This window comes from Sturnira hondurensis, unplaced genomic scaffold (assembly GCF_014824575.4).
Source record: "Sturnira hondurensis isolate 20B ecotype Veracruz unplaced genomic scaffold, ASM1482457v3 Scaffold0014345, whole genome shotgun sequence".
Classification (NCBI taxonomy): domain Eukaryota; kingdom Metazoa; phylum Chordata; class Mammalia; order Chiroptera; family Phyllostomidae; genus Sturnira; species Sturnira hondurensis.
This window is the reverse complement of record NW_028086976.1, coordinates 255,453-274,286: the sequence shown is the minus strand read 5'-3', so window position 1 is coordinate 274,286 and position 18,834 is coordinate 255,453. Positions and strand designations below refer to the sequence as shown.

Sequence of the window (18,834 nt, the reverse complement as noted above, 5' to 3'; positions counted from 1 at the left end):
GTGTGTATGTGCATGCATACGTGTATATGTGTGTACATGCATATGTCCACATACATCTACTGGTGAGCTGAGTTTTGTTGGTGTTACACTGGCTCCTTCAAGACTCAGGAGCTAAGGATGTGAAGATCATTAAACCACTTAAAAAGCAAAAGTGATTCATATTGATACACTAACACCTATGCCAATTTATACACAGAAATCAACAAACTCAATCTCTGGAGATAAGCTTAGCCATGCCTTGCTTTTTAAATGACAAGCAGATCTTAAGCACTGAACCAAGATTTGAAAAGTCCAGCAACAGTCCCTTTGACTATTCTTCTTACAGTAAGAGCAATTACTAATTCTTAATGGCTCAGCCAGGTGTCTAAAAATTATAGCAATTTCCTCAGTCCTGAGGAGGATAAACAATGATAAAATTAACACCCAGGTTCAACTCTGCTCCGGGACAGAAATGCCTGCTCCTGTTTCTTCTGAACTCTCTCCAGAAAGAGAATGCCATTTCCAGAATGAATGTTTCAATGTAACCAATGCCACTCAGACTGATGGTTGGCTACAGTGCCTGCCCAGAAAACCCACAATGGCTCAAAGGTGTTCTGAGGTACCCATGTGGAGACTAAGACAACCCTATAAATCAAGAAACCCCTGGGCCAGGAAACTTTCCCTAATAGGTGCTCTGAATTGGCCTTGCCAGTGGTTCTCAGCCAGTGTTGGCACTGCCTTCTTCCAGACAACTTTTGGAAATGTCTGAGGTGATTGGGGGTCATGTCCATGTGTGCAACTGGAATTTAGTCTCTCAAGATCAGAGATGCTAAGTGCCCTGTAGGGAGTGGGACAGTCCCTGAATTATGGAGCATCATCCTGCCCAAAGTGCCAATAGCGCCGTAGTTGCAAAATGCTCAGCTTACCCTGTGTTAATTGAACCAAGAGTTTGGAAAGCACATATCTGGGTGGATCCCCCATGGGACCTAGGACCAAAACACACTCCTTAGTGTGCCTAGGGATAGTCTTTTGGCAATTGAATGTGTCAACCTATGGGAGGAGCATTGAAGCAGGACTAGGTTACCTAGGAGTATCTAAATGTCCCAGGTGTGGATATCTCTTTGTGTCAGAATCCTCCTTGGTGTTGATTCATGTCCCCACACTGGAGCCTTTACTCACCTCCCCTTGGAACCATCTCCAAGTGTTCTCCCACCTTACAACATCACCACCATTGTGACTTTCAGGTAGCCCCGGCCTTCTAGGACAACAGTGATCCCTGGCTTGTGATCTCACTCTGACTTTAGTGTGGGCGGGGTGTACACTGGCTATTCATTGGGACTTGGATAGGCTGCCAAACACTTGTCCCAGAGAGAAACCTGAGTGAATTGACAGTCTGGCACAGGGGCTGTTATACTTGTAACACCAGTTGGCAATCACCAGTTTAGCCATCCATAATCCCAATGCAGCTGAACTGCAAAGAAAACCTCATTTGTTACTGCCAAAGCTCCAGAAACACTGGCACCTCTTACTACTTGGATAATACAAAGAGATAGTCTCAAGTACCCACCAATTTCCAGCTGAACATTTGAATGCATCACTGTCTTTTTCATGGTCACTGAGGGGCTTTTTGGCAGCTCTGGCTGTAAGGGAGCTTCACTATCCAAAGCCTGCTTCTTCCAAGCTTTTGGGGGCAGAGTGATGCTGACTCCACAGACACATACTCTGGAGCCCAATGTGGGCTGAAGTCACAGCAAATAGATGGAAGAAGTTTCAAACTGACATTTGTCTAACCCCCACGGATATGTTTCCAGACACACTAATATTAAAAGTAGGGCAACAGAGTAGACAGAGCCCAGAAGTATTCAGATTTATGACTGTACACAAGACCAGTGATGTAGTTCCTGTGTGCGAACACATTTTTCAAGTTGCTAAATTGATTGTCTCTAAAAGTCAACTACAATAAAAAATGAACATTTTGCCAGTAACTCAGGTCATTCAATTTAGGTTTTGATTTCAGAAAGTCTATTTTAATCATATAATTGTAGCTTTGCTTTTCGTAAATTCCTAAATAAAGAGTGGCGGGACAAACCAGAGTGAACATTCTTACACGAGAAAGTAAAAGAAGAACAGCACAGTGCCTGACACTTAGTAAGCACTCAGAAAATAATTTGTTAAAAGGAGGAAGAGAAGGAGAAAGGGGGACCAGCAATTACACCTTCTTTTGCTATATGCCTGGCCAGGCCAAATACAGAAACACTTCTTTCCACCCCCTACACCGTTGGTGTTCCCCAGGATCCAGGCCTCTAAAGAGCACCCATGTGTCTCTCTCCTCATCCTGGAGCACAATGCCTAGACCACCATAATGGCCAGTATCTCTGTCTGGCCCACTTTCCCAGCCTCAGCCTTCTCCCCAGGACTACCTTTATTGGTAGTCAGTTACCCTTACCCATGTTTGGTGCTTAGAGTAGCTTAGAGATAGAATTTAGCTCCCTCTCAAGGCTCTTTTCTCTTCCACAGGATGTGATGGTGACATTACAGGACCGTCTTTCCCTGAGGTACATTGAGCACTTTGCTCTTGTCCTTGAGTATGCTGGGCCAGAACAGAACCACAAATTTTTGCTTCTCCAGGAGAAGCAGCCCCTGGCTTATGTAAGTTACTCTTTTACCCTGGCTTGATAGCTTTGCATGTGACCTCTACTAGAAAAGGGGACCCCAGGCACTCTCTTTCTGGAAAATTTATAATGATGTATTTGGCCAGCTCCCAGAAGTTACAGTTCTCAATCAGAGTCTGTACTACCCACCTCCAGAGGGCTTTTGGTAATGTTCCTTGTGACCTAAAAAGGGCATGAAGATTGTTAGTCCTGGTCTCTAAGGGAAAGGTGTGGGGTGGTAACTCACTGCATGGCTCCCGGAATGCTGAGTTGAAGAACATTGCCAACTCTCTTGTCTCCTGGAAGCTGTGCCTGCTAGACTTTTCTGCCTCAGAGAGGAAACTTGGCCTTCACTTGAAGCCTATTAATGAAAGGGTCAGGCAATGGAGCTTAGTGAGACCAGTGAGTCCAGAACAAGTGTTGGATGGGAATGGGCTTATTGGGGCCAAGGATGGGCAGTATGTCACCCATATCAACTTCCAAGGCAGAGTAGGAGACAGTGTCTTACCATCTTAGCTCTTGTCATATGGAAAAAAGGCTGGGCAAATCCAGGATGGCTGCATAGTATTTCACCAATAGTGAAGCAACAGGAAGAACCAAAGAATCGACCAGGGCCAATCAATATTCCCAGAGAGGGAGGGAAGGAGTTGGGGAAGAACAGTTGGGAAGAAATGCCTAAATGGAAGTGAAACAAAAACCAGAATCAGATGCAAAAAATGAAAGTATTTGGGGAAGAAAAATTCTTCAAGTTTAGCTTTCAGCCAAATGCAATCTGGGGACTCACAGGTTCTGATATATGAAGGGAAGGTTGTGGGTGTCATGCTTGGAGGGAAGCCTAAATGCCTCCCTGACCCTCAAGAGGTCTTTTGAATCCAACTGGTCTCTTGTTCCAAATGGGATTTTAAACTTTTTTATTGAAAAAAAAAAACACCAAATATACATAAGAATAGGAGTCATATAGGAAATTCTTATTACCCAGTGCCAGCTTCAGCAGTTACTGTTTTATATTGCCTGTTTGTTTCATCTATACCTCCAAATGGCATTTTAAATCTTTGATTTATCTTCTAATCAGCAACTTACTCTGCTTGAGTCTGGGCCCCTCTACAAGGTGAAGGAATTAGTCCCACAGCAAGAAAAGAGTCAGAGAAATTCCCAGGAGCCCTCTCTTCAAACCTAGTATCTGGAAGTTTAGACCCAATTGTTGATAAAGGGCACATTCTGGATAAATGATTCAAAAATTCTAGTCATTTGGGTCATAAGGGTAGAAAAGAAGGGTGGCACCTCATCACTTTTCTTTAAGGGTAATTGGAATTGGCCAGGTAGGAGACAACACCCTTGCTCCGCCCAAAGCCCCACCTTGAGGAGCCACCAAGCTGGCTCCTACTAGCACAGCCATTGATTCCCAGATCTCTTTGCCTCCCACCTCTCATCCCTGGGATTCAGGTGGTACAGCGGACACACTATCATGGAATGAAATGCCTCTTCCGAATAAGCTTCTTTCCCAAAGACCCTGTGGAGCTGCTGCATCGGGATCCTGCTGCTTTTGAGTACCTGTACATCCAGGTAGAGTCTGATTTGAGATACTCAGAGAGACAGACCATTAGACAAAAAATCAGGCAGGCTATCACAATGAAGTTGCTATATAAGTTTTTCCAACCTCCAGGTAGCTGTGAAGGCCCTTTCCTTTTCAGCTACCACTGTAGAACATGGCCAAGTTGATTGGCCTGGTGACGTAAGCCGGCTGTGTCTCAAAGTCCTGTTGTTTGTTTACACAGATCTCATCAATTTTCAGGAGCAAGCAACCCCAATAACTCTGGCACCATCACAGTATCCAAAGGTTTAACAAGCCCATTTAGGTACACAGGGGTTCCCAAACCCCAGTGCCTAGCTCCAGTAAGGAGATGATTCCCAATTTAGTTCGTCTAGAGACATTTACTCTGGGCCAGGCCCTGTGTTCACTGCTAGTAATCATGATGAACAAAGAAATGTCTTACTTGCTAGAGCTCAGAGATATGCGTATTTATATTTATAATTAAATATAAAATAGTGTAGTGGGGTGTGATGCCAGTAGCAGCATTCAGGAAGCAGTTTCCCAACTCTCCATGGGAAAGGATCATGAAGACTTCACAGAGGAAGTGATGTGTGCATGCTCTTAGTCTTGAAGGATGAGTGGATGTTTCCTGTGTGCAGAGTTGGAGTGGAGGGGCACATTCTACACAACAGGACTTACATCTGCAAAGGCTTGGTAGCATGGAACAATATACCACGATGCAAGGGCTTTGAGCAATTTATTATAGCTGGAGTGCAGAATGTGAAGTAAGGAGTGGTAAGAAATGAAATGGGAGAAACAGGAAGCAGATGGTGAAGGGCTTGATAGGTCATGGCAAGCATAGGCTTTAAAATGCTTTAGGGTAGTGTTTCTCAAAGTGTGGTCCCTGGACCAGCAGCAGAGGCATTAACCAGGAACTTGTTGGAAATGCAAATTCTTGGGCCCTAGTCTAGTCCTACTGAATCAGAAACCCTGGCATTTTGGCCCAGCAACCTGTTTTAACAAGACTTCTAGGTGACTTTGATGCCCAATGGAGTTTGAAAACCACTGTTTCAGGGCAGTGGGTCTTAACTCTGGCTGTACATTAGAATGATCTGGGAAGCTTGAAAAAAATGCTTTTTACCACCCAAGACCAAATAAATCAAAATCTATGGGAATCAGGTCCAAACATTTACATTTTCTATATTCCTCATGTGATTTTAACATGTACCTAAAGAAAACCTGTTGTAGGGTTGGGGCACAGAAGTGTTGAACGGAGAATAACCTGGCCAGATGAGCAATTTTGAAAGAAAACATCATGCTAAGGAAGCTTACACCAGCTAGGAAGTCATCACAGTGATCCGTAGAAGAAATAATGGGGGCTGGAATCAGGGCAGTGATGGAGGAGGTGGGGTAGGGTGCAAGAGATATTTAAAAGATAGAATTGATGAGCTTTGAGTTCATAAGTGGTAGAGGTGGTATCATTTCCCAAGTTAGGTAGTAGGATGAGTTTGAGGAAAACATGAGCTCATTTTGGAATGTGTTGAGTTTTAGGTGCCCATAAGATATACAGAGTGCTTCAATGGAATTCTATGCTGCAGAAAGGAAGAAGGAGCTCCTACCCTTTGCAACATCATGGATGGAGCTGGAAAGCATTATGCTGAGCGAAATAGGCCAGGCAGTGAAGGACAGGTGCCATATGATATCACCTTTAACAGGAATGTAAACAGCAAAACAAACAAGCAAGCAAAATGTAACCAAAGACACTGAAATACAGAACATGCTGGCAGGGTCCAGAGGGTAGAGGGGAGAGAAGCACAGAGTAAAAGGGGATGGACTCACATGAATAGGTATGAAGGACACATGGACAATAACTAAGACGGGGGGGTGGAAATGGGAGGGGGGTGGGGAGCACTGGGGGGGTGCAGGGCTGGGAATACAAGAAAGAAAACTGTACTTGAACAAAAGTTAAATAAAAAAAAGATATACAGAGTGCTTGATAAGAGGGGACAGAAACCCTCAAAACTCATCTCTGGTGATGTCTGATGGAGATGTGGTATAAGACATCATGGTTGTCCTTGCTGCCCCTTCTGACAACCTAAAATGTTACGGACATTTTTCAAACAGCCTTGGGTTTCTTTACCAGCACTTTGACTCAGTTGTGATTCCTCTATGAATTTGTTAAGTTTAGTTCTCAGTTTATTTGCCCAATATTTTTTTCATTCAAGCTTCCGGGGATCATCTTGTTTCAAATATTTTGGATTTTTGTTACAAAACATATCTACCCTCTCTCTCTCCCTTTTGTGATGATATAGACTTCAGCTGTATTCTTATTCTTCCTTTTTAAAAATATTTTATAGATTACTTTTAAAATTTATTTTTCAGTTATAGTCAACACACAATATTATATTAATTTCAGATGTACAACATAGTGAATAGACACTTATATACCTTATGAAGTTATCACCCTGATGATTCTAGTACCCATCTGGCACCATATATAATTATTACAATATTATTGACTGTATTCCTTATTTTTTATTGTTGTGCATTCCTTATTTTAATATTGAACAGCTTTATTGAGATCTAATTGACACACAACAAACTGCACATATTTAAAATACATAACATGATAAGTTTTGACACATGCTTAAACCCGTGAAACCATCACAGCAGTCAAGATACTTCATATATCCATCACCCCCAAAGGTTTCCTCAGGTTCCTTTGTACTTTATCTTCATATCTCCAGGCAACAACTGACCTTCTTTCTGTCAATAGATTAGTTTGCATTTTCTAAAATTTTATTTAAATGAAATTGTACACTATGCGAACACTTCTTTTCATCTGGCTTTTCACTCAGCATAGTGCTTTTGAGCTCTATCCATGTTGTTGTGTGTATCAGTACTTCATTCCTTCTTATTGTTGAGTAGTAGTCAATAGTATGGATGTACTAAAATTTGTTTATCAGTTCATCTGCTAATGGATATTTGGGTTGTTTTATGGTTTGGGCTACTACAGGAAACAAAGGTTCTGTGAACATTCATGTGCAAGTCTTTGTATGACATATACTTTCTTTTCCCTTGGGTAAATATTTAAAAATGGAATGGTTTTATCATATGGTATCTACCTCTCCTTAACTTCTTAAAGAAATTCCAGTACTATTTTCCAAAGTGGTTGTACCATTTCACATTCCCACCAGCCATATATGAGAGTCCAAGTTTCTCCACATCCTTATCAGCACTTGGTATTGTCAGTATTTTTCTTGTTTTAGTCATTCTAATAGTGTGTAGTGGTATTTCATTGTGGTTTTCATTTGAATTTCTCTAATGACTATTTAAACATTTTTTCATGTGCCTATTTGCCATCTTGCATCTTTCTGTGGTGAAGTGTCTATTCAAATCTTTTGCCTACTTTTTAAAATTGGGGTTGTTTGTTTTCTTGTTATCAAGTTTTGAGAGTTATTTATGCATTCGAGTTATTTATTTGCTGCATATGTTATTTACTGTTATTTTCTCCCAGTCTATGGCTTGTCTTTTTAGTTTCTAAACAATGTCTTTTCACAGAGCAAAAGTTTGAACTTTGAAGTCTAATTTGTCAATTTGTTCTCCTATGGATTATGCTTGTGGTATCACGTCTAAGAAATCTTTCCATAACCCAAGGTCACAAAGATTTTCTCCTATCTGATTCTAGAAGTTTTACCATTTTAGATTTTACATTTAGGTCTGTGATTCATTTTGAGTTAACTTTTATACGTGGTACAAAGTACTAATCTTTTTTTTTTTTTTTTGCCTGTGGATATCTAGTTGTTCTAGCACTATTTGTTTAAAAGATTATTCTTTCTCCACTGAATTGCTTTTACACTTTTGTCACAAATCCGTTGCCTATATGTATGTGAATCTATTTCTGAACTATCTTTCCTATTCCATTGATCTACCTGTTTAATCTTTATGCCAACATCACACTCTTTGGATTACTGTAGCTTTATAATAAGGCTTAAAACCAGGTAGTGTTTGTCCTCCAACATTGTTCTACATTTTCAAAGTTGTTTTGACCATTCCAGGTCCTTTGAATTTCCATGTGAACTTTACAATTCACTTACTAATTTCTGCCAAAAACCAGCTGTGACTCGGACTGGATTAAATCTATAGATAGATTTGGGGAAAATTGACATCTTAATAACACCAAGTCTTCAAACCCACGAACACAGTATATTTTTACATTTATTCATGTCTTCTTTAATTTTTCTCAGCAATGTTTTCTAGCTTTCAGTGTAAAGTTCTTTCACATATTTTGACAGATATATCCTTAGTTTTCTCATATTTTTGATACTATGGTAAATGGTTTTAATTTTAATTTCAATTCTAATTGTCATAAGCATGTAGAAATGTAATGCATTTTTTATTTTAATCTTATATCCTGCAACCCTGCTAACTCATTAGTTCTAGTAGATTTTTATAGATTCCATTGGATTTTCTATGTAGATGATCATTGATGTAGCATTCCTTCTCCCGTTTCTCCTATGCTGTGGTGATATCACCATGGCTCCCTAGTCCCTTAGCTCATCCTGGATCCACTTCAACATAATGGGCAACTGGTTTAACCAAGAGTGAATCTTTGATAGCTGTGACTCCAACCCTCAGAGTTTGGGAACTATCATACCCTTGGCCAGTAGCTCTAGCACTCCCCTTTTAGTATAGCATAAGAGAGACTGACTCATCAGTGCTTTTTGACCTTCATACCCCAACAAACAGAATATCTGCCTCACCTCTGCAATCCATCTCTCATCCTAGGTTTCTGGGCCAGAGCCCTGTAGAGAGCCCCTCCCAATGTCTTTCTTCTTTTGTTCCCATCTGAGCTGGGGAGGGTTCAGTGAGTAATAACATGGAGGGGTTCTTGTAAAAGGAGTAAATAAAGGAAATGTCACTTTTGTAGCAACCTAGATATTCTGCTTACTTATGCCAATGAGTGTACCCATTATTGAGAAGAGAACCATCCAATATCTGCTGAATGAAATGAATAGTATCTCTGAGACCTGAAGTTTCCCTGTTACCCCTTCCCCAAAGGCAGAACTTTTCTCTTCTCCTTGATCTAGAAGTCTCTAAATCAAGGCACTAGGATGCTTTTCTGTGATGGGAGGTACTAGATGGGTGGGTGAGGAGGGGATGACTCCTTTAACTAACAGGTTTGGGTTGTCCTGTTTCACAGAGCCGGAATGATGTTATCCGAGAACGCTTTGGAATGGACCCCAAGCCGGAGATGCTTTTGGGCCTTGCTGCCCTCCACATCTATATCACTGTTTCAGCCACTCGACCTAGTCAGAAGATTTCACTCAAGAATGTGGAGTGAGTTGTGCTGAGATCCTTTGGGATGGGGCCCTTCTAAAACTATGTAGGAAGAAGGTGCATTGTTTGAGTTGTGCTATATTTTTCAGGAATGTAGATCTGGGATGGGAATGAGAATTGGTGTTCCTCATACCTAGACCATGATGTCCTTGAGCTACAGTTTATACTGGGGAACTGTGGCCAATGTTATTCTCCTTCTCCACCCCACCAAGGCTTTCTCCCAAGCTTCATTCCTTTGTCTCTGCCTCTCAGATTCAGTCTGTTTCTGTCTTACCATCATCCTTTCTCTGTTCCACTTTGTCTCTCTCATTAATTTCTTACTTTTCTTCCGCTTTTAGGAAGGAGTGGGGCCTGGAACCCTTTCTTCCCCCCTCCCTCCTGCAGGGCATCAAAGAGAAGAACTTCCGGAAATCTCTCTCTCAGCAACTGAAGGCTCACCAAACACATCCTTCCAGTGGCACCAAGGTACCCAGAGTAGGCCATTGGGCACCCTGTTCAGGCACTAGTGGCCATGGAGGTTCCTGCATGGTTTCCAAGCAGGCCTGGTCTTCTGGGGATCCTCCCCACTGTTTTCAACTTGGGTACAATGCAGCTTGGCTGGATATGGGGAATGATTGTAGAGAGGGGATTTCCCCAAGCCTGAGCCTCCCCCAGGGACAGCTCAGAAGCCAGTCACTGAGAAAGCCCAGGGTCCTTTGAGTAAAGGAATGAAGATGCAGTAAGAGAAAATTTTCATGCCATTTCACCCATTTAGTCAGTGCTGGTTGAGCATCTGCCATATGGACAGCACTAGACCCTGGGTAGCACATGTTTTCCATGAAAGTGACTGCTCTTTCTCTCATTTAATTTCTGATTTATTAATCCTGGGATGGGGTATTTTGGGAGATAAAAGCCCAGCCTGGTGAGACAAGGCATGATTTGGAAAATGGGTCACTGGGTGGCATGTTGAGGACTCAGTTTACTGCTCTGCATTCCTGAATATTCTTGGGCACCCTCTGAGGACCCCTCACTCTTGCTCCCCCAGCCCTGTATGCTCTTCTCATGCTTGTGAAGCTCAGTATGCTTGTGTCTAGAAAGCAGGAGGGTGGTAAGAGGCACTGAAATCAGCATGCAGATGTAGGCACAAGACACTGTCACCTCCATTTACTCCACCTATTTCAGATTCCTTGCATTACCAACTAGCTTCTCTTTTAAGATGCAAATTTCCCCCAAGAGTTAAGTCATTTATACCTTCCTGTGCATATTTAATCAGATTGTGTTCTTCCCAGAAGAGGAGAACATCAGTGCTCCCAACTATATCCTCAGCAAACATTATTTTTGAGGCTCCCCAGTCCTTAGACTGGAGATTCTAAGTTGAAGAAGGCCTGATTTCCAATCTCAAGTTGGGGAAAAGGCTATTGGGGAAGCACCAGTTAGTCACAATACAATGCAACAAGCATGGGACTCTGAAAGCATGCAGAAAGAACACCCAGCCCAAACTGAGGAAGGCAGAAAAGGCCAGGAACTGGTGCATTCGATGCCAGAGCTGAGTCTTGATAGACAGACTATCAGGAGTAATTGGCAGGGGCAAGACTTTTCCAGGGAGGAAGACCTGTTTTCACAAAGCCATCAGGACATGAGAGAACATGGTACATGAAAAGTAGTGGAAATAGTTCACCATAAGCCAGGACAGAGAGTTCAAGGAACACTCCTCGGTCAGGGGAAAGTAGGAGCAGAGAGGAGGCTGGAGAAGTTGGCAAGAGCCAGTTCATGGAAGGTTTTGTGTGCTGTGGAAAGGGGTTACACTTCATCCTGTAGGGCAGCCAAGAGCCACTGAAAGATGTTTAAGCAGGCAGCTGATGGGATTAATCGTATATTTAAGGATGTTTCCTATAAGAAGCATGGAGGCGTTGAGGAAAAGGAGTGTCAGTAATGAAGGTAACCTGGCTGCCACCTGTTAAGGGGGGGGGCATCAAGGCAATGACCATGGGGCTAGAGAAGAGGGTTGGATAGACAGGAGGTAGAATCAAGATGATTTGGTGACTAGTAGACTTCTCAGGTAAGAGGATGAGGGAGGAGTCCACTGTGACTCCCAGGTTTCTAGCTGAAACCCCCAGGGGATGCTGCTGTTACTATTAGAGACTTTTGTATAAGTAAATGCCAGAGGAAGAGCAGGCTTGGGCCTTAGGTGTGCTCAGGATCAAAGGTTTGGGATGGCTAGTACCTAGTGACCATAGGGGATCTCAGGAGACAGGTATAAATGAAGTAGGGGGTCTCACAGTTGGAGAAAGGTGTTATAATTAACCCCCCAAAGTGAGTAAGCTGGATTCTTAAGGAATGAGGATCAGGAGGAAACAGAGGGTTTAAGAAGGGATAGGGGTTGCTAGAAGCAAGACCTGTCTGAAGGGGAACCTTCCTGCAGTTTGTCCGAGGGTCTCCTCACACTCCCACAGTGTTCTTGCTGACTCTATGCTATCCTGAGATGTTGACACTCCTTCCTAAGAACACAGGTTTGCTTTTGTGTGTCTCAAGTTTCTCATCTTTTTGAGTGGGTTGTTTCCACAGGGCTCCACAATACAGGCAAAGCTCCAGTATCTTCGAATTCTGAATGAACTTCCAACCTTCACTGGCGTTTTGTTCAACACTGTGGGCCTGGTCAGTAAGGGCAGTGGGATTGGGTGGGAGGGAGCCCTGCGTGGGCACTTTCCTTGGTTGGAGGGCAGGAAGGACTCCATCAGAGCTTTAGGATGACACTTTATCTCAGCAAATATTTCTGAAGGTCTTCTTCCCTCCTATTCCTCCTTCTTCTCCCTCTCCCCTCCCATGGTGCTCTGGTAAAATGGTAAAGTAGGAGGTGATTTTTGTTTTCCGTATTCCTCCATGACCCCGCTGTGTCTCCTTTCCTCAATTTCAGAAGTTGGCAAACTTTTCAAATAAAGGGCAAGATAGTGAATATTTTAGGCTTTGCAGTTGGGCTATGCACATGTCACAAATACTCAGCCCTGCCATTGTAGCATGAAAGCAACCATAGACAATGCATAAACAAGTGGGCATGGCTGTGTTCCCATATCTCTATTTATGGACACCAAACTTTGAATTTCATGCAATTTTTGCATGTCACAAAATACGGCTATTTTGAATATTTTCCGACCATTTAAAAATGTAAAAGCCCTGGCTGGTGTAGCTCAGTGGATTGAGTGCAGTCCTACGAACAGAGTACTGTGCCCAGTCAGGGCACATGCCTGGATTCCAGGCCAGTTCCCAGCAGGGGACACACAAGAGACAACCATACATTGATATTTCTCTCCCTCTCTCCTTCCCTTCCCCTCTAAAGAAAAATAAATAAAATCTTTTAAAAATGTAAAAAAACATTCTTAGCTCATGGGCCATATAAAAACTAGTGGTGGGCCAGACCCTTATGACCCCACAGCTCCCAACCCCAGGCTTCTTCAATTAGTATGTTTTCCTCTGCCTACCTAGGGCTTCCACTACAGCAACATTCTTCTCAGGAGGAGGAGGGACTGCTGGTCCCCCTAAGACTGTGCCCCAGGCTAGTTTACCTTAGTGAGCTAAGGGGAAGGGAAATTCAAATCATCTTGCTGACTGGATCCAAGTGCTTGTCATGCTCTGGGGAATAAACTGTCATGCTCATGGGGCACCAATGGAAAGGTGCTTATCAAAGTATCTACAGCAGATAGAAGAGGTTCCTTCAGGGTGATGCTCATACCCCAGAATGGGCCAGCAAATGGCTCAGGCTTGATGGTGCCAAGTAGACTGTCAGGATCACTTAAGGGAATTCAGTCCACTCAGCACAGAAGTAACCATTTACATACTGGGATTTGAGGATCACTGAAAACCCACTGCCCCCTCCCTCCATCCCACTCCTTTGACCCTGCTACTGCTAAAATTCTTTTTTTTTCATCAATGTATGGTTGCTTCTCGTGCATCCCCTGCTAGGAACTGGCCCCTGTCAGGAACTGGCCTGCAACCCAGTCATGTGCCCTGACTGGGAATCAAACCGCAATCATCTGGTTCGCCGGCCCGTGCTCAATCCACTGAGCTACACCAGCCAGGGCTCTATTGCTAAAATTCTTATAGGCCATCCCTTTGGGTTAAGATTGATGTAGTGTCTATTAAAGGGCAAATATCTTCTTAGGGAGAGAGATCCCCCATTAAGTGCCCAGTCAACCCTTAACACTTTAGACAGAGTTACTTTTTGTCTATTTAGCTTTTGGCAACCAGTGAGAAGTGAAAGTTTGAGTGGCTATTTATTGGGGTCGGGGGTTAGGGAATAAAGACCAAACACAGGATGCTACCTGTTCAAACAGAGTACTGGGTGGATGCCTTAAGTGGCCTGCAACAACAAATGGAAAGTTGGTGGGGCTTGATAGGAACAGGGTGCTATAAAGGCACCAGAAAAAGCCTCCCCTACTTCATGATTTTGCTACAGCCAGCTCTGCTGCTACCCACTTCACTCAACCTGCTGCTGAGGCTAAGGTATCCATTTGGACAGATAACCTGGGGCCCTTTCCTGACAACAGGAACATCCAAGACCATTTTCCCCTCAAGGTTGTCCTCCTCTGGCACTGAGCCCCAGATGCTTGTTTCCAGACTTCCCAGCAGAACCGGCCCAATGCTTGTTTTCTATTTCCTACTCCTATCTCTTCTCCCTGCCTTCTCTGCCTTTCTTTTTATGAATGCTGCCCACCACATTTGGGCACCAGGATGAGAAGCAGTCAGCCACCACTCTCCTGGTGGGACCCCGTCATGGCATCAGCCATGTTATTGACCTCAAAACCAACCTCACCACTGTGCTGTCTGAGTTCAACAAGATCAGCAAGATCCAGCTGTTCCGGGAGAACCAGGGCGTGGCCCGAGTGGAAACCAGCATCATGGATGCCAAGGTAAGCCTGGCTTTGTGACTACTTCTCCCTAGGGTTAGGCCTTGGGAACAAAGAAAAAAATAACCTTGAAAAAGAGAGTTTGAGCCTGTCAGGTGAGGTTATTCTGAAGTGGTTCCAATTGTGAACCCATTTGGGCTCATCTTTCTTGTCTTTCTCAAACCTGTGGGACATGCTATCTTGACCACATATTAAGGTCAGTCAGTGCTAGGGAAAGCTAGGGAGTGTCTAATCAACCCATAAGAGGTCTTTAGCAGTAGGAAGGGGAAATGGAGAACTTGGAGCTACCTCCAGGCCACCACTCCCCAATCTTGTGTCATAGCACAAATAGGAAATTATATTCATGTGGAATAGTGGGGTAAATGTTCCCCAGAAACTCTAGCCACCCCAGGTCTTGTCTGGCTGTTCCAAAGCCTGAAGGGATATGTGTATACCAGTTGGAGAGCCCTGACACAGGCATACACACTTGGAATCATGCAGAAGGGGATGTCTGAGTATGTAGATAAGATCTAAGGGAGGCCTGAGGAGGTAGCAGGTAGAACCTGGTCCCCATTTCACCTCCCAGAGTCCACCTCTTCCAGAACCTTACAGCCTTTCTCATCAATGATCTCATTTAGACTACCGGGCAGCTGTTGCCTGTGCAGATTCAAGCAGCCTTGATCTGCCACGACTCTCCAGGTTGAACATTCAGTGACGATTATGCATGAAGGCAGGCCTGCTTGCAATTTGGTGAAAGGTATTAGAGATGGGGCAACTTTCCTTCTTTAAAGGATTTCCCAAGGGGAGATGTTTTAGCAGATTAAGAAGTGGAGCATTTGATGTTTCTAAGAGAGCTATTTTTGTCTTTGTTAAACCCAGAATGCTTTACATTGTTACTTTTTTCATGTGATTCACAGGAATGCCATTGGTTTATGAATGTGGCTGGAACTAATATTTAATTGGCTTATGAACACTTCCTTAACTAATAATTGCTTCCCTGCTCAGACGTTGTTGAGTAAAAAGCCAAATTGGCAGGTAGGGAAGGGGTTGGAAAAACAAGACATGCCGGAGAGATGTGGCTTCCTGAGAAATAAAGCAGAGAAACAGGACTTCTGGGCAAGATGGTAGTGTAGGTAAATGCAATACTTGCCTCCTCCTACAACCACATCAAAATTACAACTAAACTACAGAACAACCATCATTCAGAACCACCTGAAATCTGGCTGAGTAGAAGTTCTGCAACTAGGGAATTAAAGAAGAATCCACATCAAGACTGGTAGGAGGGACAGAAATACGTAATAATCTGGTCCCACACCTATGTATGACAGGTAAAAATCGGGAAGGATATCTCAGCTGCAGAGGTCCCCCTGACGAGTGAAGGGCTCCAGGTCCCCAAATTCAATGCCAGGAAAAGAAATCTTCATAATTTCTGGCTGTAAAAACAAGTGAGGATTAAGGCTGAAAGAGACGGAGGGCTTGTAGAGTTCCAGGCTATTCCTCTTAAAGGGCCCATGCATGGACTTACTCATACTCATTCCCTCTGAGCTCCAGCACTGGGGAAGCATCTTGAAAGGCACCAGGACATACAGAGAGGAATCGAATTATCTTATATCAGGGTGAGAGATAAGGGGACACCTTTCTCCCAGATAGAAGAACTGGCAGAGGCCATTGTTCCTTTAATAAGCCCTCTTTTAGCAGAGCTAGCAGGTAGGTGTCATATCTGAGTCTCCATCAACCTGGCTCACACTGTTTGCCTGAACCTGGTGATTTGTGGATGCCCTGTTTTACTCAGCTTTCAGATACACCCAAGCAGTTTCCATTGGCTTTTCCATACAAATGGTCTGTCTTGGCTCATGCTTAAGATTTTCCTAAAATCTCTCAAACAAGTAGCACCTGGCTTCAGTGTTCCCAGTGCCTCTCGCTAAGTGGCCCCAAGCTTAGGAATATCAGTAGCCAGCCTTAGTATGCAGCTTGGCCTCACCCGGGCACCTCCAAGCCCAACACAGCTAGCAGCCATCTGCAGTCATTTTGTAGGTCATGACCAGCAGCCCTGGGCTGACCACTGACATTGGCCAGCATCTTCCAGGAGGCCCCAGAGCCAACACACCCAGTAGACAGCTTCAGGCCATATTGAAGCATCACCACCCAACCACCTCCACAAGTGACACACTCAAGGGGCATACTCAGCTGGCATCAGAATCCTGCTGAAGTAAATCTTGCTCTGTGTGGTGGGACCTTGCACAGCTGATCCTCCATGGTAGTCAGTGGACTCATTGGTGGTTGAAGCCAGTCCTTGTAGCTGACTGGCCTGGGGATAAATCCCTCCCGTTGACATGCCAACAGCAACCAACTATAAGATGAGGGTGCAAACAGCCCACACAGTGGGGCACACCTTGAGTGCCCAGCTTGGGTGATCAGGAAAGCTGTGCCACTGGACCCTACAGCACATCTACCACACTAGGCCACTCTACCAAGCCCAGGAGACATAGCAACTCTACCAATTACATAGAAACAAACACAGGGGATGCTGTCAAAATGAGGAGACAAAGAAACGTGTCGCAAAAGAAAGAACAAAACAAAACTCTAAAATAACTAAACAATGGAGACAAGCAATCTACTAGATGCAGAGTTCAAAACACTGGTATAAGGATGTTCAATAAACTCAGTGAGAACCTCAATGGCATAAAAAAGGACCAGTCAGAAATAAAGGACACATTAACTAAAATGAAGAATAACTTACAGAGAATCAACAGTAGAGTAGATTAATTTGAGAATCAAATCACCAATTTGGAATATAAGGAAGCAAAAAAATACTGAACCAGAACATCAAAAAAGAAAAAAACAATCCAAAAAAAAAATGAAGGTAGTGTAAGGAGCCTCTGGGACAACTTCAAGCATGCTAACATTCCCATCATGGGGGTTTCAGAAAGAGAAGAGAGAGCAAGAAATTGAAAATGTATTTGAAAAAGTAATTAGAGAAAACTTCCCTAACTTGGTCAAGAAAATAGACATACAAGTCCAGGAAGCACAGAGAGTCCCAAGCTGGATGAAGCCAAAGAGGCCCATACCAAGTCACATCATAATTAAAATGCTAAAGGTTAAGTACAAAGAGAGAATCTTAAAAGCAGCAAAAGAAAAGCAGTTTCTCAGCGAGAGCTACCTACAAGAGAGCTCTGATAAGACTGTAAAGTTGATATTTCAATACAAACTTTGCAGGTTGGGAGGGAGTGGCAAAATGAACTCAAAGTGATGGAAAGCAAGGATCTACAACTGAAATTATTCTACCTAGCAAAACTATCATTTAGAATGGCAGGACAGATAAAGAGCTTCCCTTAAGAAAAATATAAAGTAGTTCATTACCACCAAACCAGAATCATATGAAATCCTAAAAGGTCTTCTTTAAGAAGAAGGGGAAAAAGATAAAAATATGAACAATAAAAGGACAATAAATATATATCTACAATTAAATCTAAAAAAACAAAAATAAATGAAGAAGAACAGGAACAGACTCATAGAGAACATTTTTTTCTCCAATTTTTTTATTTAATTATTTTTCAACTACAGTTTTCTGTCTATTTCATAGAGGACATTTTGATGGTTGTCAGGTGGGAGGGGGGTCTTGGGGAATGGGTTAAGGAATTTGGGAGTACAAATTGATAGTTACAGAATAGTCATGGGGATATAAAGTACAGCATAGGGAAAATAGTCAATAATATTATAATAACTATGTATGGTGTCAGATTTATTGGGATGATCACTTAGTAAGTCATGTAATGTCGGATCACTGGGTGAACACCTGAAACTAATAAAATAATGTATGTCAGCTGTAATTGAAAAGTACAAATCATTTAAAATTTAAAAAATAAATAAATAGAGAAACAGCTTCACAACAGAATCTTCTTTGTTCTACAAGTGATTGTCAACCTTGGCTGTACAATAGAATTTACTTGAGAGCTTTATATAAATACAGATACCTGGGTCCTACTCCCAGTGATTGTGGTTTAATTGATTGGGGCGCAGCCTTGGCATCAGGTTTTATTTATTTTTCAATTCCCAGGGTGACTGCAGTATAGCCAGGTTTGAGAACCACTCACCTCTGGATTCAGATCTCTGGGAGGAACCAGGCCAAGCAGGGTCAGTGGGGTATTTCCTGGGTGAGGAGCACTTATCTTATTTATAGGAGTGATCCAGTCACAGTTGTGGGCATGAATGCTGCCCTGGAGTGGCTACACTCTTATTGGGGAAACTTAGACTCACAAAGACACATGGCTTACTTTAATAAAACAATATTACAAATTCCATAGAGTTCTGGAATCAGACAGACCAGGTTCAGAACTCACCTACACCAGTTCTTGCCTGAGTAGCCTTGAAAAAGTATCTTAACCTCTCTGATCACTGCAAAATGGAGTACCTATCTCTAAATATTGTCATTTAGGATTAAATGATAAAAATGTATGTAAAATGTCTTAGCACA

General features: G+C 42.9%; 1 protein-coding gene across 1 annotated transcript in view; it reads left to right on the top strand.

Annotated features, from left to right (window-relative positions):
• Positions 1-18,834, top strand: part of FRMPD3 (FERM and PDZ domain containing 3) — a 63,160-nt gene that overhangs the window by 21,310 nt on the left and 23,016 nt on the right. Inside the window, exons 6-11 of the mRNA XM_037062786.1 lie at positions 2,497-2,628; positions 4,074-4,193; positions 9,365-9,501; positions 9,840-9,966; positions 12,046-12,135; positions 14,205-14,384. Of these exons, the coding sequence (XP_036918681.1) occupies positions 2,497-2,628; positions 4,074-4,193; positions 9,365-9,501; positions 9,840-9,966; positions 12,046-12,135; positions 14,205-14,384 (786 nt within the window). The remainder of the gene's footprint in view (positions 1-2,496; positions 2,629-4,073; positions 4,194-9,364; positions 9,502-9,839; positions 9,967-12,045; positions 12,136-14,204; positions 14,385-18,834) is intronic.